At 39.3% G+C, this 27,463-nt stretch overlaps 1 protein-coding gene across 5 annotated transcripts in view; it reads left to right on the top strand.

Moving 5' to 3' along the window:
* Positions 1 to 2,790: 2,790 nt before the first annotated feature.
* Positions 2,791 to 27,463, top strand: part of HNRNPR (heterogeneous nuclear ribonucleoprotein R) — a 40,912-nt gene continuing 16,239 nt past the window's right edge. Inside the window, exons 1-8 of one of the 5 annotated variants that reach the window (XM_032391467.1) lie at positions 2,791 to 2,915; positions 6,117 to 6,282; positions 8,551 to 8,669; positions 9,298 to 9,405; positions 11,900 to 12,013; positions 22,177 to 22,353; positions 23,965 to 24,100; positions 27,005 to 27,219. In XM_032391467.1, coding sequence (XP_032247358.1) covers positions 6,126 to 6,282; positions 8,551 to 8,669; positions 9,298 to 9,405; positions 11,900 to 12,013; positions 22,177 to 22,353; positions 23,965 to 24,100; positions 27,005 to 27,219 — 1,026 coding nt within the window. In that variant the 5' untranslated portion in view covers positions 2,791 to 2,915; positions 6,117 to 6,125. Of the gene's footprint in view, positions 2,916 to 6,113; positions 6,283 to 8,550; positions 8,670 to 9,297; positions 9,406 to 11,899; positions 12,014 to 22,176; positions 22,354 to 23,964; positions 24,101 to 27,004; positions 27,220 to 27,463 lie in introns of all 5 variants that reach the window. The other 4 variants (XM_032391476.1, XM_032391484.1, XM_032391493.1 and 1 more) reach the window with 4 other exon arrangements.

Genomic DNA, 27,463 nt, shown 5'->3' on the forward strand with positions numbered 1-27,463 from the left:
TCCAGCCCAGGGTTTCTAATCCTGTGGTCAGTGGATTTAAAAGAGTCTCCGGATGAAAGTATATGGTCCTTCAAGTTGGATGGAAAAAAGCAACATTTTTTTAAAAGATTTTATTTGTATATTTGAGAGAGAGAGAGAGAGAGTGCTCATGCGCATAAGCAGGGGGAGGGGCAGAGGGAGAGGGAGAAGCAGACTCTCTGCTGAGCCAGGAGTCTGAGGCAGGGCTCCATTCCAGGACCCCAAGATCATGACCTGAGCCAAAGTCAGAGGCTTAACTGAGCCGCTGAGGCGCCCACCCGCCAAATAACATCTTTATTTTCAGGAAATGTCCAACTGAAACTTAGCATTTTCCCCCATTATGAATGCAAACAACAAACCACAGTAGAATTAGCAGTACTTTTCATTCTGTCACCAATAGAAATCAAAAGCATTTTCATATCACATTATAGTTATCATGAATTTCTTGAATATCTTCTCATCACCGCTTTAAACTTTCAGTAGTTATTTGACCTGCTGCAAGATCTTGATATTTAATGTCTTAAAGAAAAACAGATTTATATCACAAATTTGTTCTTAAAATATATTTCCTAGGGTGCCTGGGTGGCTGGGTGGCTGAGTCAGTTAAGCGTCTGCCTTTGGCTCAGGTCATGATCCCAGGGTCCTGGGATCAAGTCCCGCTCTGGCTCCCTGCTCAGTGGGGAGCCTGCTTCTCCCTCTGCCCCTCCTCCCACTCGTTCTCTAAGTCTCTCTCTCAAATGAATAAATAAAATCTTTAAATATATATATATATATTTCCTGGGGCACCTGGGTGGCTCAGGTTGTTAACCAAGGGGTCCTGGTATCAAGCCTCATGTCGGGCTCCCTGCCCCTGGTGGGGGGGGGCTGCTTCTCCCTCTGCCTGCCTCCCCCTGCTTGTTCTCTCTGCCAAAAATTATATATATATTTCCTAGTTGTATTTCAATATAAAGTTTCTTTTGTAATGCTATTTTATTTTATTTATTTTATTTTTTAAAAAGATTTTATTTCTTTATTTGAGAGATACAGCGAGAGAGGGAACACAAGCAAGGGGAGTGGGAGAGGGAGAAGCAGGCTTCCTGCTGAGCAGGGCCCGATGCGGGGCTCGATCCCAGGACCCTGGGACCATGACCTGAGCCGAAGGCAGACGCTTAACGACTGAGCCACCCAGGCGCCCCAATGCTATTTTATTTTAAAATCTAGAAGAGATCCATAGCCCTTACCAAATAGCACTAAAAATGTTAAGAACCCTTGAGCTAGAGGCTAATAAAGTTTAAGGCTTGAGGTCTCTCACTTTTACCATGCCCTTCTAAGATTCTGTTCCTCAATTTGTATTTATCATTTTATATTACTTCTCGAAAAGATCCCAGCATTTGTGTAAGTTTCACAACCTGTGATACAAAACTTGGATCCATTGAGACATTCAGCTCAGTACTGGGCACATAGTAGGTTGTATTTTTTTTAAAGATTCATTTATTTATTTGAGAAAGAGAGAGCGAGAGCAGGAACAGGAGGGGCAGAGGGAGAGTAAGAGAGAGCATCTCAAGCAGACTCCCCGCTGAGCGCAGAGCCCAAGGCAGGGTTCTATCCCACCACCTAGATCACCACCTGAGCCCAAACCAAGATGCCTAACCAACTGCGCCATGCAGGCGCCCCCATAGTACCTTTTAAATAATTAATTTTGGGCTGATAGGTTCTGGGAAACTTAAATGATCCTCCAGTGTTATCTGGAAATTCTGTAGACCACTGCTTGACCTTCTCCAGTCCCTAAGAGGGGTAGGGCATTGGATGTTGGGGTAGGGAAGAGCTGGCTCTACAGAAGTGAGCTGGGAAGATTGTGCGAGGAGAGAGGTTTGGACTAAGGCAAGGACAGGAAACAAACCAGTAAGGGTGGAGGATGAAAAATCGGTTTAGGAATAACAGGAATTCGCCTCCTTTGGGACTTAGCCCTTTTCCCTGCACGGCTCTTTTGGCTTCGCAGATGCATAGATCTGCCTTACTTCTTCATAAAAAGTAGCTTCAAACTCTGTGGGGAAAGGTCCCTGCTCTAGCATTTTTGAGTTAACCGTGCTCTTGAATGGTGCCAACTTTTGCGATTTCCCTCACGTTCTGAGCTGCCCCAACGATGTGTAGCAGGGAGCCAGGGGGCAGTTTTCCGATCTTCCCAAGAGATGACTTTCTCCGTTAAATTCTCCATCCAGACGGCCAGCCAAATCATTCTTAAACCGTGTTCCAACCCGAACCCAAAAGATGACCCAGAAGGAGGCCCGACCGCGTGGCGGTGGGCGTGTCTGGGGCGAACGCCGGCGGCGGCGGCGGCGGCGGCGCCGGCGCGAGAGGGGATTAGGGACGCCGCGGCGCCGGCGAAGGGGCGGGAGGGCCGCGGAGGAGCGAGGCCGGTGCGGGCCGTGGGGGGCGGGGTTCCGGAGGCAGCCACGCGGCGTGAGGCCTAGCTTTTCGGTCTCGTATGGGCGGCGGACGAGGGGCGAAGAGCCTCGGTCACTCAAGGCCTGGTGCCCCGCAGCCTCGCCTCTACCCGGGGCTCCACCACAGACCCCTTTGTGTTCCTGCCCCCGCCCCGGAGGCGCCCCAGCCGGCGGCGCTGAGTTCCCTCATTGGCTCAGCCGACGGCTTCATCGATTGGCTCCCTTGTCGTCCAGCGTGAGCCGCTTCTTTTCGCTACTATTGGACGCCCGAGCCGCCTTTCAGGCCGCCGCGCGAGGTGATTGCCCGGCCGCTCGGAGTCCCTGGAAGCAGTTCCGGGAAACCCCGCGTGCTGCCGGGATCGCATCTCTGTCCATGAGGGGGGGAGGGGGTGGCGCGCGCGCCATTTCTAGTCGTTTTCAAAGCGCCTCGCGCTGATTCTCACGGGCCCGGCCGGCGGCCCCAGCTCTGCCCTGGTGAGTCTCGCGCCGGCCCGTGGGGGGAGGGGCCGGGAGCCCCGATCCGACCCGACCGGGCCCAGCCCGGGCTCGGCGCCTTGGCCCCAGTTTCGTTTTCGCTCCGAGGCCCCAGGGTGGGGGTGGGGATGGGCTGGGGGCGGCTTCGGCCTCGTCCGGCCGCGCAGCGGAGGGCCTAGCCCCGCCGAGGCGCCTCCTCGCCCTTGCTCATCCTCCCCCCGCCCTTCCAGCCCCCGGTCCGCGGTCCTGCCCGCCGGGCACCGTCCGCGCGGCCTGCCGGGGACTGCCGTGTTTTTCCCGCCTCCGCCCGCTGCTCCACGCGGCCGGCCCGGCCCGCGGCCTCAGACGCCCGCGGCCCCCTTCGCTTCTCTTCTCTGGAGCCGCTTCGCTGTCGTCTCGGCCGGCCTAGCCACGAGTGGGATGTGTTGCTGAACGGGACGGGCATGAGGGGGTGGGGTGGGCCGAGGGCGGGATGCAAACCCGGGGTTACCTGAGCCGGGAGAAAACTTTTGTGCGAGCTGGAGCCCGAGGGCCGATTTGTGTAGGAAGCCTCCCTCCCCTCCCCCACTCTGCATGCTGCGAGCCGAGATTTGAAGGAAAAAATGACTACTAGAGGCCGTGAAACTTAGGCTTCAAGCGGCGCCTGAGATACATAATTCTAAGAATGTCTTAGGCGCACTAAATTGGAAAGGCGATTCTTTTTCTTATACGGTAGTAACCGTGTTGCCAAAATGTAAAACTTAAGGCCAAGGGGTTCTTGAAAGGTTCAGTCCTTTCACACTGGATTTTTGCTGTCCTCAAGAGGCTGAGTTTATGTCTCATGAGTCAGTCGTAGGATAAGGGCTTTGACACTCCTAACCCCTGAGATACCCGTTAGTTTTCATTTCGTTGGTTCTTTTAAAGCCCGTCTCTTAATGTGAAGAATTTGCACAGAGATGTTCAGAAAAAGTCAGGGAGGGGCTAGTGCTGACTTCCCAAATCTCCCAGCAGCCCTTTAAAATCTTATTTAAATGTCTACTTTTTGCAAAAATGCTTAGATCAAATGACTCCAGTCACAGTGTATTTGCTGCATCCAGAAATATGGTTTGGCTGTGTGGCATTGTGTTGAATTGACACAAGTTTTAAACGGTCTCATATGACATAAAAGACTTTTTTTAAAAAATGAGCACATTGTATTTGGCTCGAAGAGAGAGGTTTTCCTTGATCTGAAAGGTTTTATTTTCTGGAATAATTATTTTACTTTTTTTTTGTTAAAGTTTACAAACTTTTTGACAATATCAACCAATTTTAGAATCAACTTGTAGGAGAGCCTTTGCAATGAAATGGTAGTCATAAATATTTCTGTCTTGTGCTTAATACACAACTTGTCTTTTTGCTTTACACATACTTAAAAAAAAAATACCACCTTAGCAGATGTTCATTGAACTTTCCTGTTAAAAATTTGCTTTCTTTCTGTGACTAATAGTATTCCCAGGTGCAATACTGTTAAGGGTCTTGTGATACTGAGAACTTTTGAGTTCTTATGATCTTATGGTTGTATTTGGGGGTGGGGGAGCGTGGGAAAACAGAACTATAGAGATTTTGGACTTTAGAGTGCATCTTTATAGAAATAGGTTGTATTAATCAGTAAACGTATCCATCTTACACTGTAAGTAGTTTCTTGATGAAAAGTGTGCCAGTTTTGAATGTTTTCGTTTTTGCCAATTCATCAGAATTTGAGGCTTGCCTTGAGAAACATTTCTCCACCCAAAGTTTAACGAGAGTCTGCGTCTGTGTAGACCTTGGTGGGCTATCAGGTCTTAATGTTTTGTAATCATAAGAAGTCATGATACTTACCTTATTTTCAGAATAACCCTTTCTGCATTTTCCTCTCTTCCTGCTCTCTATTACCTCGTTCCCCTTGGTCTTCCTTTTTCATTAACTTCAACCAAATATCAGTGGACTTTGAAATGAAAAGAAGTTGTTTTAGGTCAGAAAACTGCACCTGGTGCATTTGCACAGTGGTTGTAAGCAATCTGGAAGTGTGGTTATCTTGCGGGTTTTAGTGCTTTTTAGGAAGCTTGTATTTTCTTTATAGCTGACTAGGTACCTTGAGGTTCATCAAGAAAAGTAGGCTTCTTCTTGAGATCACCTTCATGTCCTCTATTTCAGTATTTGTTGCAGTGTCTTTATTCTGCTGCTTATTATCTTCATCACATTCACCACAGACAAGTGCACTTTAATTCCCTGTCTTTTGAGGCAGTATAGAGACTGGCCTTGTATGGTTTTATTATCTAATCTCTCTCTTCAGGGAGTTGGTCCATTTCAGTGTTATATACAGGTTGAACATACAAAATAATTTGGGTAGGTTAATCTGGGACATCTGACCGAAGTTTACCCTCATTGGGTAATGTTTGTTGAAACCATTTGGAAGAAGTTAGCTGTCTATTCTTCGATATGTTTTTGCAGCTTTATTTTACTGATAGGAAAAATTCAATATATACTCATGATTTTTTTTTTTTTTAAAGACGCACCCTCAATTGTAGCTCACTTCTTATTTTACGTGGACTTAAAACAATCGTTTAGCTTTTAAACTTGGTCATTTTTTCTTTTAAATCTGTGAATGGGAATAGCAAATTAATTTTAGAACAAAAATTAATGTCAAGTTGTGTTTTTTTTTTTTTTTAAGTGAGGCGGAGAAAACCCAAACCACCAGCATGTTGAAGTAGAGACAGCAGTGCATTTATCTCACACCTATCCTAGATTTGAAGCAGAACTAGGAAAATTTGAAAGTCCTTAAACCTTGATTAAGTGGTCTGTGGGTGTTCATTCTGTTTCTAAATCAAACTTTTTAAAAACTGTGTAAGAATTGAGAGCTGATGGGCTTTTTAGGATTTTGTGGTGATTTGTTGATATGCTTGTCAGGACACAACAGCTGCTTTTGTTAATCAGCAATTCTTCCTTCAGTAAATTCAAGCCTTTTTTTAACCCTGTGTACATGAAGTTCCTTAAAGATCTAATGCTTCCATGTACATTTCCTATGGTTTTACAGGATTATTGTTGCAAATTTAGGTCAGATACATCACAAAAAGGCATATAATATTATTTTGATAGAGTTTATTAGCAGCATGTATACAAATTAGTTTAGATAAATCATGCATTGTCCTACAAACTAGTTATTTCTGGCTTAATGTAATATAGCTCCTGAATTTTTTCCAGCAGCATAATAAAATGGCTAATCAGGTGAATGGTAATGCGGTACAGTTAAAAGAAGAGGAAGAACCAATGGATACTTCCAGTGTAACTCACACAGAACACTACAAGACACTGATAGAGGCAGGCCTCCCACAGAAGGTGGCAGAAAGACTTGATGAAATATTTCAGACAGGTATAATATGCATTTCTTGTTTCTGACTGGTTATGAAAGTGAGGGCAAACCACTTTGAATTTTATAGATTTTTTTTTTTAAGGTTAAATAATACTTATTGTTTCTGATCTATGTAGAGCTGAATGTTTGTTACTTTCCCTTCATTGAGGGCATATTGGGTTTGACTTTGATATTCTTATTTCATTATTTTGAAGCCTTCTTAGTGTTGAATATGCAGTCTTAGTTGTTTCAGAACAGTACATCAATTTGTCTTAGATTTACCACCAATTAAAATGTATGTTTCAGCATACCAAATTTTACATTTTTTTCTTAATCTAAATCAGTCATCATTTTGCTTTTACTTTTCTACTTTTAGCTTCTTAAAGTGATTGTTAAATTAGCTTAGGTCTGATTAGGTGGCATAATAAGAGGACTGGTTAGACTGTATTGTCTGAAACGATAATAAATGTCAGACTCCTTGAGAGTTTGTGGCCTGTCTAGTTTCTAATAGACAAAAATCCACATCTCTCAGTAATCTGGAAGTGTTCGGTTTGTAACAGCTGCTTTTTAAAAAAATCTAGAAGTCCCATGGATAAGTGCTTAAGCAAATTTGAATATCTTAATATGGTCGGTTGTAAGCGGTTTGAAGTTTTAAAGAGGGAGAGAAATATTTACCCTTAGGGAGTGTTGTTCATAAATAAATGTGTCCTCCCCCTTTGGGGCCATAGATGGAAACTTTCTTCCTCTGTGTTTTGTGTGCCTATCCAGATTCTGGGAGAGAGAATTGAATTGTCTCACAAATGTGTCTTAAGTACTGTAGTAACAAATATCTGTTTTTTTGTCCTTAAATTTTTTTTTCAAATCTGAGACGCTTAGGATAATTTTAGACGTTAAAATGACTTCCTAAAAATGACTCCTGGGTGATGGTTCCATTTGAAAATCAGTCCTCGGGAACTTTCTGTGACATTCTGCCATAGAGAATTGGCAGTGATTTGCTCAGAGATGCTCTCTTGTAGAGTGTTTTGTTATTGATAAGAGGCTGATGGTTTGGGTGTAGGGTTGGATTGACAGAATGGATCGATGGGTGTCCTGAGTTGTGGCTTTGGGTGGTGGTAATGGAATTTTGAAGTAAGGAAACTCCAAATATTTAGTCATGCTCATTTTGAGCTTTTAAAATAAACATGGCAACATTTTCTTAAAGTAACTTTACAAATGGCATTACGTAAAATATATTTACTGTATGGAATAAAGTTCTTTTTTGCTTTATCAAAATGGAGTCACTTTTGATGTTAGTTCATATGGACTTGGGGTTTTAATCTGCCAAATATTTCCATTTTACATTGGATCAATTCTGAAATATATTCCTTATAGAGTGAGAAATACAACACAAACTTAACAGACTTAAGAAATTACATTTCAAACTGAGTAGATGTTCTGTGTGCAGTTAATATACTATATGTATAGAATGCAGTGCAGATATTTTCTGTATAGTTTACTTGTACGTCCATAGTAAAGTCCTTAATGCCATTTGAAAAAAATAGTCATTATTGACAATGTTGTGAATGCCACAGCATCTTTTAAACCTCAGCTTGACACATCAGAACAAAAAAATGCCTTAAAATATGACTTTCAGAATTGATTAATCAAGCTGCACTTGCATTTGTAGAAGAGTTTAAAATTATGCCTTTCCACATTCTGATTGCAGCAAAGTAGATGCTCAGATAAACAAATGCATTTCATTTTCTCTTTGGTGCTAAGGAGGAAAAGCCTTTGATACCTTTTGGAGAGTGGAAAGAATTATTTAGTAAAAATGGTTTCTCTTTTTTTTCTCCCACCTCTTGTGGTTAGCAACAACTACAACAGTCCATATAATTTGAAGATTGATCCTTGGGGAATACAGTGTATGCTTACCACTCTAACATAAATCAGAATTTGTTATATTAATGCTTAATCTGTAGTACACTGTGTACATCAGATTTAATTTCCAAGCCTTAAGGAGGGGAGGGGAAGTGGGGCTAGGAATTTTGTGGGGTTTTTGTGGGATGTGGGGATTGAAATTCATGTTTATAGGGATTGAAATTCATGTTTGACATTTTATCTTTTATTTTCATATTTGTACTCTTGACCTTTTTGTGTAGTATTTGTATAGCTTCCTATATGCATATTAAATGAAAATGTAGTTTGTTAGTAGTAGTATTGAATATAACAATTCTTGATTAAACATTGATAGCACAGTTAGGTTATCCCTTTTCTTGCAATAACATTACCCCTTCTCAATTTAATTTTTAGGATTGGTAGCTTATGTCGATCTTGATGAAAGAGCAATTGATGCTCTCAGGGAATTTAATGAAGAAGGAGCTCTGTCTGTACTACAGCAGTTCAAGGAAAGTGACTTATCACATGTTCAGGTAAGGCCATTTACTAGAAATGCCTTTGAACAACTGATGATCAGACATTACTTTACCATTACTTTTTTTCCTGAAGAGAAGTGATGTTTTTTTGTGACTACCTCTGCTTCTGTTAAAAAAAAAAAAAAAGACCTTTTCTGGCAGAGTTCTCAGAAACACAACTGTAAAGTAAAATCTCTCCCCACTTCTTTGCAGTAAGTTACTTTAAAAACTCAAAATCAAAGTCACGGTTTGCTGATTGTTATTACTAGGCTTTTATGGGTTTAGGTTACTCAGATTTTAAACATTTTTGGGTTATCTGATCCTGTTTTATTATCTTGGAGGAAAATAATGTAGGTAGGAGGAATAGTTTTGGAATGTCTGGCAAAGATAGTCCAGATGCATTTGAATATCAACAAATGGAAGACTGTTTTGCCAGTGTGGAAGGTAAGCTCCCTGAGGTCTTGGCTGTCTTATTGTGGTCTGCTCTAGTCTCTGGCACATAGTCACCACTCAGCAAGTATTTGTTGAGTGAATAAATGAGTAAATATTTTGTTAAAATTCTGGTCTTTTGAAATTGTAAATTACGTATTTGACCCTTCGATGATTCCTGGTGAGTCCTTTTCATTGAATTACTTGTCTGTTCTAGAACAAGAGTGCATTTTTATGTGGAGTTATGAAGACCTACAGGCAAAGGGAGAAACAAGGGAGCAAGGTGCAAGAGTCCACAAAGGGGCCTGATGAAGCAAAGATCAAGGTAAAACTTGACCTCGGGTCTTTGTAATGGTAGTAAGTTTAATGATGAGATTGAATGTTTCTTTTCATATTTCCTAGAAACAGTTTTCATTGTTCCACTTTTTTTTTTTAAGCTAGTGTTTAGAAATAATTTAAGGTAAATTACACAAGAATTTTGGGGGCAAACATTCAGTTGTATGTTTGGTGAAAAACCCTAATTCAGACCCTTGCCTCATTACTTGTTCTGGCTGTGAATGATACATGTTTATTGATGCTTCTGATAATAGCTTTTCAGATTGACTCAGTCATGTCTCTTGGTTTGGTTTCTTTCTAAATAAGCACTTTCTCTCTCTCTCTTTTTTTTTTTTTTTTGGTGAAGAGGTGTTTTATAACTGCTTTACTCCTGAATTTTTGTTTATCTCAGTTTCATTATTTGTAAACTGGGCATAGTAATAGTACCTATTCCCATAGAGTTATGAGGATTAAAGGAATTAAGATATGTCAAGTGCTTAGAATAATGCCTGGAATGTGGCAAGAACTGTGTAACTAGCACCAATTACTATTATTATTGTTTAGATAAACTACTCTGCAAGATAAATATAGGGCTTTTGGTGAAAGACTAGTGAACCTCATTCCTTAGTTAAGGGGATATTGACGTTTTGCCACAGTGATAGACTTCTCAAATTGAAATATTTTATTTAATGAAGTTGTTTGTACAGTTTTGTTTTAGACAGGAAGTAGAACTTGTAGTTCCTGTCATATAATAGTTTACATAGAGCTCCTTTGTACCCTTTTCCCTCATCTGTAAAATGGCATAACCTATTGTATTTTTAAAATAAATATGTGAAAATTCTATTTGACATAAATTTACTAGTGTGTATTGAATAGGCCTGTGTTATTTCCCCAAAAGTGGATATTTGCTTTTGATAAGTATATATTGTATATGTGATAATGTGTATATTACATATTAGACAAGTAATGTTTATGTAATACATTTTTTGTATGTATATTATATATTACATGTATTTCTGTGCTTAAAATTAGAGCAGCTCTTTTTGAGTCAAAGGTAGAAAAATAGAGACCCTAAGGTAACTCTGGAATCCCAGGGTTCCTCCAGCGATACTTTTGAAGCCACTAAACTTGAGGATGTCTAAAATCTCTTGTTGTTTTGACATTGTGTATAGATCTTCATCAACTTAGGATGGGTTTATCTGGACATTGCTGAAAATATCCTTAGTCGAAAGTATACCTAATGACACTTAACCTGCCAGACATTATAGCCTAGTCTACCTTAAATGTGCTTAGAAAACGTATATTAGCCTATAGATGGGTAAAATCACCTCTAACACAAAGCACATTTTATAGCGAAGTGTTGGATGTCTCGTGTAATTTACAGAGTTCTGTACTGACAGTGAAAAACAGTGATTGGTATGGATCCAGAATGGTTGTAAGTGTATTGGTTGTTTACCCTTGTGATTGAGTGGTTGACTGGGAGCTGAGCCTCCCTGATGCAGCCCAGCATCATGAGAGTATTGTCCTGCATATTGCTAGCCCTGGAATAGATCAAAAATCAAAATTTGAAGTGTGGTTTCTACTGAATGCGTATCACTTTCATACCATCCTGAAGTCGAAAAATCGTAAGTTGAGTCATCGCAAGTTGGGGACCATCTAATTTTTAAAACATGAAGTGTAAAATTCTCCCCTTTTTAGGTAGATTGCATTTTTTTTCCATTGTGTCTGCGCTGTTGGCCTCTCATATAAATACAAACCCTTAAGGGCAAGAACATTACCTTCTTTTCTACAGTCCCTCTTTAATACCTAATATAATGTTGTGAAGAAGGTTGGTAGTCAGGAAACGTAAGGTTTTGTCTTTTGAAACCTGAGTATACTCATTTGGTAATTGCCAGATATTTTGAGTTTGTACTGTATGAGAAATGGTCTAGTTCTTATAGAGCTTATGATCTAGCAGAAGTACAAAACAAAAGGATTAAACAAAATAAAGGTTAAATTACTTGACTAATAGAAAGTCACAGGAAGATGTGAGGAATAGTGAATGAGAAAAGCTGCATGAAGGAGGTAGGACTTCTGATTAGAGAACATTTTATTTGAAAAGAATAGGTAGGTAGCTGGTATGTAAAGGGAACAAGTTAAGGAAAGCTCTCATTGAAGTAGAGGAGAATGCAAAACGAGGACTACTGCAGTATAGAAATATGAATAGGTAGCCTGGGGTCAGCTTATGTCACATTTGTAATAATCTGCCCCATTTTTCTGTTCTCATTGATACCAAAAAATTGTGTGCTTAGAGATTTAATTTGTCTACAATTCTTTCCATTAAATGTATGGAAAGGAGCAGTAAAATGAAGTGGGAGCAACACGTGTGAGTGATACCAGTGGGAATTTTGACATTATTTTACCTAAGATACATAGCCTAGGATGTTGGGGTATCTTTTGGAAAAGATAATATACTGATGTGTGATATAATATTCAAGTATAAACAGATGTATAATTATCTTTAGGCATTGCTTGAGAGGACTGGCTATACTCTGGATGTAACCACAGGACAGAGGAAGTATGGTGGTCCTCCACCAGACAGTGTGTACTCTGGTGTACAACCCGGAATTGGAACAGAAGTAAGTGTTCTTCGGCTGTTTGCTGAAATCTTTCCAGTTTGTAAATTATTCTGTCTATTGTATGATGGGGAAGAGTAGTTGATTCTTTTTAAAGTGTAGCTATAATTATTTTCTTAGGATATCCATTTGTATTTTACTATAGTCCTAAGCAAGGAGAACCATGTGACTAGTAGATATCCAAACACTCTGTAAAGGAATGTAGAGTTCTTGGAACTGGTTGCTAAAATCATGCAACCAGCAACACACCATTTTAGGTGCCTGGGTTGAGGTTCCTAAAAAGAAACAGTTGCTTTATTCTGTTTTTGTTTTATGTCAGTAATTCTGAACAGCTCTTGTCCTCCCTCCTTGACCCTCCTCCCTCCTTGATCCTCCTCCCACCACATAAAAGGTACTCAATATTTGCTGAGAGATTTATTGATGGGAGTGGGTCACACAAGGAAAGGATGTAGGATCAGATAAAAGGTCGAATACATTGGTCTGTCATTGAACAAAGAAGCAATTTCTGCTCCATCTGTGCCTTCATAAAGGTTTCTTCATATACCTTTGTGTTAGACAATTCTAATCCTTTATTTATTTATTTATTTTAAGATTTATTTATTTTAGAGAGAGAGTGCACGCTCACATGCACACATGGGGGAGGGTAGGTAGAGAGAGGGAAAGTCCCAAGCAGACTCCCGTGCTAGTGCGGAGCCTGATGGAGGGCTTGGTGTCACAACCCTGAGATTATGACCTGAGCCAAAACCAAGAGTTGGGCTCTTAACCCACTGCACCACCCAGGCGCCCCACCAGTTCTGATCCTTTAAATGGTAAAAACTGTGTGCCAAAATATAAGTGTACAGCAAGGTCTTTTCTTTCTGGTGTCTTTCAGGTAGCCAAAAGAAAAGATTATTATTTCTAGTTTGTGAAATAAGACGTCACCAGTTAACTAACTTTTTAAATTTATATCAGAAGTAATTCCAGTGTATTCTCTGTATAGAATAGAGTTTACATTCATTGGTCTTTGTGCCCTGAACTTCCTTCAAGCATTATTATAGTTAATATTCTATTTCTTAATATTTAGTGGTATTAAAAGGGACTCTAAGCATTTTTATTTTTCATGATAACCTAAATCAGCTACGTATTATTGTTTTGAGTCTCTTAAAAAAAACTATAAATTATTTCATGTTCCATAATTATTGTAGAGTTAGAATTGGACTGTGAGCCATCTAAGTTTGTTATAGGAGCAAATGTCATTGAAACATAGTATACAAGTGAGTAGTAGTTTGGTCTTTTTTTTTTTTTTTTTAAGATTATTTATTAATGGGGCGCCTGGGTGGTTCAGTCGGTTAAGCGTCTGCCTTCGGCTCAGGTCATGATCTCAGGGTCCTGGGATCGAGCCCCATGTTGGGTCCCTGCTCAGTGGGGAGCCTGCTTCTCCCTCTCCCTCTCCCTGCTGCTCCCCCTGCTTGTGCACTCGCTCGCTCTCTCCCAAATAAATAAAATCGTTAAAAAAAAAAAAAAAAAAGATTTTTTATTTTTAAGTAATCTCTGTACCAGCGTGGGGCTCATACTCACAACCCTGAGATCAGGAGTTGCACTCTACTGACTGAGCCAGCCAGGTGCCTCAAGCCGTCCTTCATTTCTAATGTTCTACTTAGATTGTGAACCCTTTCAAATCTACATTTACATTTTATTAACTTTTAAACAATATAGAAATATAGTTCAACTTTCTTACTTGAACTGCTACGTCATAGGTATTTTTTTTTCTGAATGGTTTTACATTTTCTTACCTAAAACCCTCATATAAAATAAATAAATGTAATTACTCTTTCACTTCTTATTTAGAGGCAGCCTACAACACCTTCAACAGGGAAATATGTATGTTTGAAAAAGTTATCTGTAGTATACCATTCAGCATGTGATACCCTCATTAGTATTTATCAGTTACTACATTCATCTTAGTCTTGTTTCTTTAGTTATAAAATTCTTAGGAATAAAAATTAAGTCTGTATAATATTGTTAATGTTCTTTCCAATGCCCAATATAGCCTAGTATCAAATTAGTTGGTTGTATCTATTTCATAATTATAAAAATGAACTTTTTTAGCCCATTAGATTGGTTTTATTGAGCTCATTAATGGAGACTTGTTTTATATAGGTTAAGAAAGGAGTTTGTTGGTACTCTTCACATTTCGCTGAAAGCATTTAAACAATTTAATAGGATAAACTATTTTGATTATCCAATTAGAAACAAAGTTGGTATCCTAATTATAAAATATGCATATTCTCTTACATTGCATTGTGTCTTTAGGAGAAAGATGCATTTTCCTATATATTAGATATCATCGCATACAGCAAATAACTTTGCCGTGAAATCCCTATATGAGCCTAAGCCACTCCTGTCAAGCAGTTCGTTACAACAAAATCTTAGTGTAAAGGTTTGGATTCTTCCCATAAAGTTAAATTCCATGAGATTTGGCCTATATTTGTTAAAAATTGAAGTATTGTTTTGTTTTTTTTAAAGATTTACTTATTTTAAAGCCAGAGCATGTGGGGGAGGGGCAGAGGGAGAGAATCTTCAAGCCAACTTCACGACCCATGAGATCATGACCTGAGCCAAAACCAAGAGTGGGACGCTTGACCAGCTGAGCCGCCTAGGTGCCCCTAAAATTAGTTTTTAAAAAGTCAGAAAAATAGGTTTTTAATATATTGGGTTGCTGATTTAATAAATAAATTGGTTTTAGTTGGTGTCATTTTTGATGCTGTGAGGTTTAAGTTGTTCTTTTATATTTCACTACAGTCATTAAAAAATTTTAGGTCTTGATTGAGGAAGTTGAAGTGAGGGTCCGTGCCTGAGTCTGACAATGTTAAAGTTACGAGAAGACCGAGGTTTCATCTTGGTAAAATCTACTGTAAATTAATCCTATAAAGGAGCACTCCTTTGCATTGTTTCTAAGCATTGTCCTGAGATAAGAAATATATAAGAAAGCTAGGTATTAATTTTGAAGTGTATTTTTTAGTGTGTCTGGGCCCTCAGGTCTAGTCTTTTTTTTTTTTTTTTTTTAAGATTTTATTTATTTGCGAGAGAGAATGAGAGACAGAGCATGAGAGGGAGGAGGGTCAGAGGGAGAAGCAGACTCCCTGCCGAGCAGGGAGCCCGATGTGGGACTCGATCCCGGGACTCCAGGATCATGACCTGAGCCGAAGGCAGGGCAGTCGCTTAACCAACTGAGCCACCCAGGCGCCCCCTAGTCTGCTTATAGTATCTTTGTATTCTTCAGCTGGCATTGTAAAACTGTTTGGGGAAGCAGCCTCTGTTTTTATTTGTTTCCATTATAATAAGCACTTATCTTTTTAAAGAGCACAGCACTGGTGTTTTGTAGAGGAATTCAAAGGAAATGGTAGATTGAAATTTAATTCTTTGGTATTTTAACTAATGGAAGTGTTAGAGAACCTGTGTATTTAACAGAGATGTAAAAGTATATGACTTAGTAGTACCTGAACGGACTTACGTATGAGGAAAAGCTGCTGTGTTTGCAAAGTAGCAAATAGGAGCTGGGCAAGGGAAGAGCCCTAGTAGATGCTCAGAAGACTACGTTGCACTGCCTGTTAACTCTCTTCCTTCCAGAGCCTCAAAGGGCTTTCTCTGTTACTGTTGAAGTATTTGATGGTTAGATAGTAGACAGCCAAAACTTTTTCAAGCCTTGATGCTTAGTGAGTAAAGAAAGAACTGGTTGTTACGGTATTCATTAGATTCTGTGGGTCTAATAGGGGCGGGGGCGGGGGCGGGGGCAGGGAGGCTCACCTGCATGTATGCCTGCGGGCTTACTCCACACAGTTCATATGGAGCCAGAATGGCTCAGGGACCAACGAGTTCATAAAAGGAGAACAGTTTTATTTCATTTTAGTTAATTAAAAATTGAGCTTAGAAACTTTTAAAGGAATCATGCTTAGTTTTGAATGCTGTTTATTTTTAGCCTTTTTAAGTTACTTATATGTCCTGGGTTAAACTGATCTTGAAATGAAGCCATCTCCAGCTTCTCAGTAAATCAGTATATTTAGCCTGTTTCTTCTTGGATCCCAGTGATTATCATATTGGGGACTTTGTTGACCACAGATTTGTTGATGTTTCTTCTAAAGTAAAACAGTATTCTTATGGAAAATCTGTAAGTTGGACTTCTAACATTCAAATGATACTTTGGAGTACACAAGGAACTTGGCTCTTATGAATCCTGTATGTAAAGTGATTAAACAATCATTAAATTACTTTTTCTGAAAATACAGGTTTTTCACGTTAGGTTTGCTTAACGAGGCAAACCTGTCTGTTCTAAAAACACAGGCACAAGTGTTACATAAGTAGTGTAATAACCTGGCACTTAGCTTCCTCACTTAGCTGTGTGTCACGTGTATTTTCACAGTGCCACTTGATGTGCTCTTTGCTTTATGTGTTTTTGTAATGGGTATGGAAGAAATAGGGATAGTGAATAATGTAATTATGAAGCACCATTGCATTATGTTAATGGAAGTAGTATGAAGCAGAATTTGCTTCCCAGAACAGTTTTTAAATGTTCAAATACAAATACCCTCAAGTACAAAAACACTGTCCGACTGGGCCAGAGAGCTTAGCCACACCAAAAAGTACATTTCAAAATGAATACCGATTATCCTTGTATATTTATTTTGTCTCAGGACATCTTTTATCTGTAGTTTTTTTAACGCTGTGCCCTGTTACGAATGTTCGTTTATAGGATTGATAAGCTGAGGCTAGTGAGAAGTGGTCAGATTCTGGATATTTTGAAGGCACATCTAACAGGATTTATTGATGAGTTGGATATGGGGTATGAGAGGAAGGAGCCAAGGATGACTTCAAGGTGTATGACCTGAGCAGCTAGAAGGATGGAGTTGCCATTTATTGAAATGAAGAATGCTATAGAGAAGGGCAGATTAGCAGGATTGAAAGATCGTAATTCAGTTCTGGACATGTTAAGAATTAGATGTCTCTTAGACCTCTAAGTGGAGCTGTTGAATGAGCAGTTACTTCTATAAGCCTGGAGTTCAGGGAAGAGTTTTGGCTGGAGATTATAAGTGTGGGAGGCATAAGCATCTACTTGGTATTTAAAAACCATGAGTTTTGGATGTGATCACCAAGGAAGTGTGTGTAGATAGACTAAAGGTCTAAAATCTGATCCCTGCAGCCCTCTACATTTACAGATTGGAGAGATGAGAAGGAACTAGCAAAGGGAACTGAGCAGAAAGAACCAATGAGGTAAGAGAAAAATCAGGAATGTGGTATCCTAGAAGTCCAGTCAATACGGAGTTTTCACAGAAGGAAGGTGGTTGGTTACAACAAACTTTCCAAGTAAGAGAGGACCGTGAATTGACATTTGATTCTCAGTAAATCAGTATGGCAACATGGATGTCATCAGTGACTTTGACAAGAATGGTGGTGAAAGCCATATTTGGAGAGGATTCAAGAGAGTGGGAGGCAAGGGATTTGAGATAAGAAGTACATACAGCTCTTTTGAGCAATGTTGCTAAAAAGAATAGAGAAATGGGATAATAACTGGAAGGTGTGTCATAGTCAAGATATATTTTTGTTTTCATTTAAATTTTAAGTCCAGGGGCGCCTGGGTGGCTCAGTCATTAAGTGTCTGCCTTCAGCTTAGGTCATGATCCCAGGGTCCTGGGATCGAGCTCTGCATCTGGCTTTCTGCTCAAGGGAAGCCTGCTTCTCCCTCTCCCACTCCCTCTGCTTGTGTTCCCTCTCTCGCTGTGTTTCTCTGTCAAATAAATAAATAAAATCTTAAAAAAATAAATTTTAAGTCCACTGCCCAACCGACAGAGCCACCCAGGGGCCCCTTAAAAACATTTTTTTTAAGGGGCGCCTGGGTGGCTCAGTCGTTAAGCGTCTGCCTTCGGCTCAGGTCATGATCCCAGCGTCCTGGGATCGAGCCCCGCATCGGGCTCCCTGCTCAGCGGGAAGCCTGCTTCTCCCTCTCCCACTCCCCCTGCTTGTGTTCCCTCTCTCGCTGTGTCTCTCTCTGTCAAATAAATAAATAAAATCTTTAAAAAAAAAACAAACATTTTTTTTTTAAGTGAGAAATTAAAATCACTTGTGTGCCGATGATCAAATTGTTGCTGGACCATGTGTCCTTGAGTGGAAGAGAAGGGATGGGATCTAGTGTATAAGTTAACAGCATGAGGTAGATGATCTTTTGAACATTAATCAAAGATAAGCAGCTATTATGTTTCAGGCACTGTGTTCAAGTTGGGAATAAAATGAGGAACAAGATTTGGGCTCTGCTCACATGGACATTGAACCCTTTGGATGATGTTATTCCCAGATGAAGATACTGAAACTCACTAATTAAGTTGCTCGAAGTAACTAAAATGTAGATCTGAACCCAGTATAACTTAAAACTTAACTATTTCTCACATTCTCCCTACCTTCAAGCTATCAACCCATTACTTCATGCCGCCGTCATCCCTTGCCTAGATTGCCTTATGAACCTGACTGGGCAGCCTGTTTCTCCATACAGTCCATCTTCTACCTATTTGCCAGCCCTTTAGAACATGTCATACCTAGTCACTTGTCTGCTCAGAACCCACTGATATCTTCCCAACACATTTGGAATAAGATGGAAACTCCTAACATGGTTTAACTTAATCTGGCCCCTGTTCTCTCTTTCCCAACACTGTCTCCTATGTGGGTCTTTTCTTCCAGTCACTGTCCTGTTTGCTGTTCATCAGATACATCAAATGTATTCCCATCTTTTCCTAGTTGTTCTTTACCTTGGGATGCTCTTTCCTCAGATTTTTACTTAATTTTCTACCTTAGGTCTCAGTTCAAATTTACCTCTTTAGGGAGACCCTCCTACAACCTGTTTCTCCTCATTTATTCCCTTTCCTTGCTTTTATTTTTCTTAGCCTTTAATACCTCTTGAAATCGTATTTATTTTTTTTAACTTTTGTCTCTATCAATAGTATATAAGCTTCGTGAATGCTTAGACCTTGTTTGTGGTATTCACTGTATCTCTAGAACTTAGAAAAATACATGGCATATGAGTTCGAGGTATATGGAATTCCATGTCTCATGAAAAGTTTGGACAAGTTCTATGAGTAGGTTGGAAGTCAGTTGCTATGTAGGCTAGGTATTATTTATTGGAACAACTTCAGGCTGATACTTAGAAGATTAATTGGGTAGGGCGCCTGGGTGGCTCAGTCGTTAAGCGTCTGCCTTCGGCTCAGGTCATGATCCCAGGATCCTGGGATCGAGTCCCACATCGGGCTCCTTGCTCCGCGGGGAGCCTGCTTCTCCCTCTCCCACTCCCCCTGCTTGTGTTCCTGCTCTCGCTGTCTCTGTCAAATAAATAAATAAAATCTTTAAAAAAAAAAAAAAATTAATTGGGTATGGATAGGAATGGGAGGGATTCAAAATAGCTGAGATTTAAGTTTATGAAAGTATTATTTCCTTGGTGATCTTGGGGGGTGGAGGGAGCAGCGGAAATTATGTTACCCAAGAGAAATGAGGAAAATCAAAGGAACTGGTTGACAAGGGTGGGTTTTACTTATTTTGATTTTTGGAAAAAAACATTTGTTACAAATCTATTATATCTATGGTAGAATACTCAGGAAATAAAATTAAAGAAAAAGAATAAAATTATAACAGTTTTTTCATGCATTGATACATCACTATTAGTACTATTCACATACACAGTCATTCATATCTATATATACATCTATATTCAAAAAACAAAAAAATGACATTGCTATTTATTGATGATTTGAGGTAAAATTAGGACAACCAAGAGGAAATGCTTCCAAATGCAGTTGGAATTACAAAATTAGGTCTTAGGATGGAGATGTGAGAGATGACTAAATAGATACAGACTTGGGGAATGGATATGATCTTTGGAAGTGAAGGAAATACAGGGAAGATGAGATAGAGCCATAACTTTGGGAAGCATGCAGACTGTTATTAGGTGAGTAGGAGAATCACCACGGAAAGGATAGGGAAATAATTAAAGGTAAAAAGACCAGGCTAGTGGAGGATTGTAAAAATTGAAGGGAAGAGAATTTGTAGGAGGCAGCATCACCAATGTTATTGCTTACCGAGAGGGCAAGATGAGACTGAGGAAAAAAAGACTTGAATTTAGTCATTTGAAGTCCATTAGTGACATTTGGGTATGCAGCTTAGTGTTAGTGGAAGAAGCCAGTGTTGTAGTTAAAGAGAGAGCATAGATGCCAAGGGCTCTCCACAGTGAGTTTTTGTTAGAAAAACGGTTCTGTAGGGATACTGCACAGACGCGGCCTTCGATGTCTTATACTTGGTAGCTGCACGGTACTGAGGATATGGTAGACGGGTTGAATAACTGCATGAGCGAAATAAAAGACATGGCCATGTGTTCAAAGCATTTGAAAGTGAAAGGAAAGATAAATGGGTAAATATTTCTTGTTTGTGTTTTGTTTTGTTATGGGAGATGTGGCATGTTTGGAAGGATGTACTTAGCAAAATTGGAGAGTCGAAGAAATAAAAGTTTGCAATTATTTCCAGGAGAAGGTGGTGTGAAGAAATGGGCTTTGTTATTACAGTTAAGGAGTTAACCTTGGAAAGGAAATAAATCTCTTTTTCTGCGGTATAAAGAAATAGAAACAGATTCTGAGAATGTTTTTAAGGCTGAGAGGAAAGAATATGAGGAAACCACTGCCTTTCGCACGTGATCTCCTTGGAGTGACTTAGTGAATGAGGATTGGAGACTAGAGACAGAAGGATTGAATAGCTGTTATGTGAAAATTATTCTAGGGATTCAAAAGGAGTTTTACCAGACAGCAGTGAAGGTAAATCTAATTATTTTGAAAAGGATTGTCTTAGCACAGTTATAGAGCTTAATTTAACGTCAGAAACATAATATCCAGTAATAATTTGGGCATCTTTTGGATTGCTGTTTCATTAACCAGGTCATTTTTCAGAATATGAAATGTTGATGTAGATGAGTTTCACTAGAAAATTCATCTCTAGGGACGCCTGGGTGGCTCAGTCGTTAAGCGTCTGCCTTCGGCTCAGGTCATGATCGCAGGGTCCTGGGATCGAGCCCCGCATTGGGCTCCTTGCTCAGGAGGGAGCCTGCTTCTCCCTCTGCCTGCTGCTCTCCCTGCTTGAGTGCACTCTCTCTCTCTAACAAATAAATAAATGAAATCTTAAAAAAAAAAAAAAAATTCATCTCAAATGCAGACACTGACTTCATTCTTTAAGGCTGCGTGTCGGGACGCCTGGGTGGCTCGGTCAGTTAAGTGTCTGACTCTTGGTTTTGGCTCGGGTCATGATCTGAGGGTCGTGAGATCGAGCCCTGTGTCTGGCTCCCTACTCAGTGGGGAGTCTGCTTGAGATTCTCTCCCTCTCAAATAAATAAATCTTTAAATAAAAGACTGCATGTGGATTGCAAATGTTTTAACGTAAAAGATTGTCTTTAATGTTGCCGATGTGGTGGAAGCTTGAAGAAATTGTGGTCTGATATTAAATACTGAGAAGATTTTTGATTGTTTAGTTTTAATTTATTGTATATTTAATCCTTATTACATAATTTTTTTTAGTAATTACTTTTTTTAAGATTTATATATTTGAGGAAGAGAGAGAGAACGCACGCGGGGCAGAGGGGCAGAGGGGCAGAGGGCAAGGGAAACTTAAGCATGCTCCATGCTGAGCATGGAACCTGCCACAGGGTTCAATCTCACGACCCTGAGATCATGACCTGAGCCAGAATCAGGAGTCAGACACTTAACTGATTGTGCCACCCAGGCACCCCTAGAATCGAGAAAACTTGAGGAAGACCACTACAGTCTTTATTCAATTATTGTTTTTATAAAAATGCAGATATCATATTTCCCAAAGATACATACATGTATCCTTTATTCTGTGTTTTTGTGAAACTATAAAAATAAAAAATTTAGAGTTGTTTGTACAGATTTTGCACACTCTTAATCATTTTCCATTTTTCAGTATAGAATATTGTTCTGTGTTAATGACCCTAAGGTCATTATAATAAACATTAGGGTTAACTCCTAAAGATTCAAATTGTCCTCATTCCTCCTTATCTTTGTGCCCGTAACCCCTTAGAAGAAAGGTTGTTAGGCTTTATGGCTCTAAAATGCTTACATTGGGGTTCTAATACAGAGATTTTATTTCAGGTCTTTGTAGGTAAAATACCAAGAGATTTATATGAGGATGAGTTGGTACCCCTTTTTGAAAAGGCTGGTCCCATTTGGGATCTACGTCTTATGATGGATCCACTGTCTGGTCAGAACAGAGGGTATGCATTTATCACCTTCTGTGGAAAGGAAGCTGCACAGGAGGCTGTTAAACTGGTATGTGATAAACAAATACCACTGTCTAGTGGCAAATCACCTCAGTTAAAAATGTTTGCAGTTAACATTGTTTCATTTTCTTTAGTTTTTTTCTTTGCATGGTTAGATGTTGGTAAAGTTGATATGTGACCTTTGCTCTATTTTTTCTGATTATAAAAGTAAAAAAGAATGAAAATACCCAAGAAATAATGTGTTAGAGAAAGTCTTCCATAATTCTATTAAGTTATTTATTAGATTGGTTAGTATCTAAAGTTTCATTTGAATATTTGGCTTCTGCAGTTCTCTCTTTGGATTTTAGGCAAAAGTGTGAATTGTTACTGTTAAACTTTAGGACAAGATTCTTAAAAGTGTAATGAAGGCTGGGATGGATTCTGGGGAACATAACTGGGTGACAGTGACTTTTAGGACACAATTCAGGAAATGATTGAGACTCTTATTTTTGTCACAACCTAATCATACAGTTTATTTTCTAAGTATATGCCTGTTCTTTTCTCTATTTTGTTTTCAGGCCCTTCAGTCTTCTCTGCCTTCAGTCTTTCTCTCCTTTTTTACTATTTTATAGCCCATCTTCTGTAATCCAGTAATTTCCTTTGACCCTTTGTACTTAGTAGTACAATAGTACTGCTGCTAGTAGTGGTAGGAGTCGTAACAGAGTTCTGCAAGTGAGAAATATCTTCATGCCTGTGTTGGTACAGCCATCTCAGTAACTTCAAATAACCGTGTCGTTGTTTTTGCATACTCTTTCCAGACATTTAAAAGCTTCACTTTGTCTAGTTCCAATCCTTCTAGAATGGGTATCCTTTCACCAGGGCTTTTGGTTTCATTAATCACTTCTAAATTAGTTCCACTTCTGGCTTGACCCAGATTTTAGATTTTATTAAGAACTTTTCCTTCCAACTTGTTTTTACTGAGAAATTTTCAAAGCCTTATTTCCTCATTTTTGGCAATGTATGGAGATTTTTATTTTTTAATAATCACATATCTTTTAGTAAGCTAATGGGTAAGTAATGTGAAAGTCTAACAAGCTAAAGTTTATCAAGGAAACTATCACCATAGTGATTTAAATAAAGCCTTTTTTATTTCCTATCATTTCATATAATTTTGAAGGTATTGTGTTTGATGTGCTGTTTAAAACTTTTCATGTATACATTCAGAGTACTGTGTTTTGTGTAGCATGTGAAATTCTTCTGAATTTCTTTTTATTGATTACACATAGTTGTTGACTGTTGTTATTTTGCTTTTGGCTTATGTGCATCTAATTTTATCTCCCAAGAATCCTGAATGATCAGTCTTGGGTACTTTTTCTGAAATTCTCTGGAAAATTTTTCAGATAGATAACATTGAAATATGGCATAAGGTGTTTTTAAAAATAAAGTGAATAACTGAGTCATTTATATCCAGAAGAGCAGTGAAAGTTAACAAAACCAAACTAAGGTGAGAGACCGTAACAAGTTTTAAAATACACATTTTTATAATGGTAAGCATGAGGGAACTCGGTGAGTTTGTGAAGCAGGAAGTGTTTGACCTTATATTGTTGAATTTTTTAGGTTGAGATCAGTTGTCCCGAGTTTGGGATGGTTGTGGGGTATCTGGTTCTTTTCTTCCTTGCAGTGTGACAGCTATGAAATTCGCCCTGGTAAACACCTTGGAGTGTGCATTTCTGTGGCAAACAACAGGCTTTTTGTTGGATCAATTCCGAAGAATAAGACCAAGGAAAACATTCTGGAAGAATTCAGTAAAGTCACAGGTAAAACAAAAATGTATTTAGTAGAAGTTAGTTTTGGGAAATATGTGGTACTATTTTATAAGTACAAAAAAAGGAAGTGTATATTAATCTAAAAATTGAAATCTTCAGTGTCTGAATTGCCTCCTTTCTGCTTTACAGCGGTTTGGTCTAAGCATGTTCCCTTATATCCTTAATTTCTTGGAATGTCCCCTTACTTCTGTGCCTTAATTGATCCTTAGCTTTTGCCGGAGTCTTTGCCTTGTAGCCCCCAGTGGAGGCTTGCCAACATTCAGCGTGTTTTAGGGCCAAGAGGATGAGAGTTCTTCTCCTCCTCCTTCCTGTTGCCTTGTCTAGATCAGATTTTTCAAAATTTCCAATTATACATCCATGGAGTTGATTGAGAAGTACATTTTACATCACAGGTCTGTATACATTTATAACTGAAACAAAATTTAACAGAACTGTACTTGCACTTATTTTACATGATTTAGTGTGATCTTTCCTGTTCCATTTCATCTTTTTTAAATGTGGGTAGAGATATACTCATTCTAGTTATGGTCTAAAAAACACTGATTTAGACCATTACTTCCCCTCATAAAAGCCATGTTTTTTTTGTTTGTTTGTTTTGTTTTTTTTTTTAAAGATTTTATTTATTTATTTGAGAGAGAGAGAATGAGAGACAGAGAGCATGAGAGGGAGGAGGGTCAGAGGGAGAAGCAGACTCCCTGCCGAGCAGGGAGCCCGATGCGGGACTCGATCCAGGGACTCCAGGATCATGACCTGAGCCGAAGGCAGTCGCTTAACCAACTGAGCCACCCAGGCGCCCAAAAGCCATGTTTTTGTCCTCCAGATAAACTGTCCTTTCTCCTTCCTTGAAGCTGTCATCTATTGCCTTTCTGGATTCAGTCTTTCATTAATTGAAGATTGCTTTTGGCTCATAGTCTTTCTCTTCGGTCCTAAATTGACTTATTTGTAGTACCTTTAACATGTATGTACATGGATGACTGTCCAATCCCCTAGCCTCCTAGTTTTATGACCACCTCATCTCCAGTTCTTTACTTCAGCTCCCCCACATCCAGATCACATTCTGGATCTTGCTGCCAAAAATTCCACCCACTCCAAAATCTTGATTTCTAGCGTTCTACTTTGTAACCACTGCCACTATCCATCACAGTTGTGTTGGTCACAGGCTCCAGATGGTGCAGTTCTTTGACCTCATCACTTGATTACCTATCAGCTCCTTTCTGACTTCTTACCCGTTTATTCATTCCTTCAGCAGGTGTTTATCCAGTGCCTATTAAAGTGGTGGCATTGTGTTATGGGCTGGGATACAATGGTGAATAAGATCTATTTTCTGCCCTTGTAGAGCTTACATTCTGGGAAAGCAGATAAGACAAAAAAAAATTAAAGAAATATTTACACATTGTGGTGAGCCCTAAGAAGAGGGAAATAAAGGATACTAGCTAGAGAATAGCTATTAGCCCTCTTTTGATGGTTATGGAAGGCTTTTCTGATAAGATGACATTTCAAGCAAGACCTGAAGAATGAGGAGGATGTAGCATAACAAAGAGCAGAGGGATGTGCATTCCAAGAGAGCAACACATGCTAAGTCTCTGAGGCAAGAAAGAACTTGGTGTATTACAGGAACTGAGAAAAAGCCAGTGTTGTTAAAATTACTGTAGAATTAGATGAAGTAGGCAAGGCTTTTGTGGACCTTGTAAGGAGTTTAGATTTAATTTTTGTAGAATGAGAAGGTATTTAAAGATCTCAAGCAGGGAGTAACATCTGTTTCATGTTTACAGAATATTATCTCTACTGCCATATGGATAATAGTTTAGAGGGGCTTCAGAGTAGAAGCTAATGAATTAGTTGAGGCTATCACAGTAGTTTGGATAGAAGATTGGACTAGGGTAATAGCTGTGAAGGTGGAAAGAAGTAGATGGGCTCTGAATTGGGTAGGGGAATAAAGGAAAGAAAGTAAAGGAAGAAATCAAGAATGAGTCTTCAGTTTCTGGCTTGAGAACCAGGAGATGGTACTATTTATTAGGGAAGTAGAGAAGACAGATTTGGGGAGCGGTAACTGCAATTTTGGACATGGCTAAATTTGAAATGTCTTTAAGTCTGGACTAGAAATAAAATGTAAGCATTCTTAAGGATATAGATAGCTTTTAAAAATACAAACTAGCTGATACTGCCTAGAAAGAACATGTGTGGAAAGATGAGAACACAGGACTAAGACCAGGGGGGCACCAATATTTAGCAATCATTTTCTTTTTTTTTTTAAAGATTTTATTTATTTATTTGAGAGAGAGAGCACGAGAGATTCAGCATGAGCTGGGGGTGGGGGGCAGAGGAAGAGGGAGAGAGAGAAGCAGACTCCCTGCTGAGCGGGGAGCTCGACGTGGGGCTCGATCCCAGGACCTCGGGACCATGGCCTGAGCTGAAGGCAGACGCTTAACCAACTGAGCCACCCAGGTGCCCCAGCAATCATTTTCATTCTTGGTAAAAACAGTAACTTTTAAGTTAGATCCAAGGATGATTTTTGGTCATGATTACTTGGTTGAATGTAAGTTCTTTTCAATTTATATTAGTAATTTGATTTTTAATTCCTTGGAAGTGTTTTTATAAATTACAAGGTCATGTTGTATCAAACACTCTAAAATATGGTAGAATGTTATACATCAGAATACAGTAACTGGACCTGTTGTTTATGGCTGTACCCTCAGGACCCTGAAAAAATTAAAAAGAAACGTAAAATATTGTTTCACAATCCATATCTAACAATGCTGATTTAATTGTCTACTAGGTAATTAGGGAATCATTTTGAGGCTTCTTCAATATTTTTTGCTCTTCGGCAAATGGATTTAGGTCTGCCTAATCGCTAGATGTGTGGTGGATGCTTTTGGCTTATATATCTGGCTGTTGGTTTAACAGAGGGTTTGGTGGACGTTATTCTCTATCATCAACCCGATGACAAAAAGAAGAATCGGGGGTTCTGCTTCCTTGAATATGAGGATCACAAGTCAGCAGCACAAGCCAGACGCCGGCTGATGAGTGGAAAAGTAAAAGTATGGGGAAATGTAGTTACAGTTGAATGGGCTGACCCTGTGGAAGAACCAGATCCAGAAGTCATGGCTAAGGTAAATGCAGTTGCTTGGGATGGGGGTGAGATTATTATTTAAATTTTGTACTTAAAGTAAAGCTCAACTTTTAAAAGTTTTATGATAAATACAGATTATAGTTCTTGATCTTAATTCTAGGATCTGCTTTAATACCAAACTTAGTAGTCTGTCTTGGTATCTAGAAATTTCTGTTAATCATCCCTTTTCCTGGAGATTAAATGTGCAAAAGGAACTGAAATGAAATTCCTTAAGTATTTCCATA

Source organism: Phoca vitulina, unplaced genomic scaffold, assembly GCF_004348235.1.
Source record: "Phoca vitulina isolate PV1807 unplaced genomic scaffold, GSC_HSeal_1.0 scaffold2, whole genome shotgun sequence".
Lineage (NCBI taxonomy): Eukaryota > Metazoa > Chordata > Mammalia > Carnivora > Phocidae > Phoca > Phoca vitulina.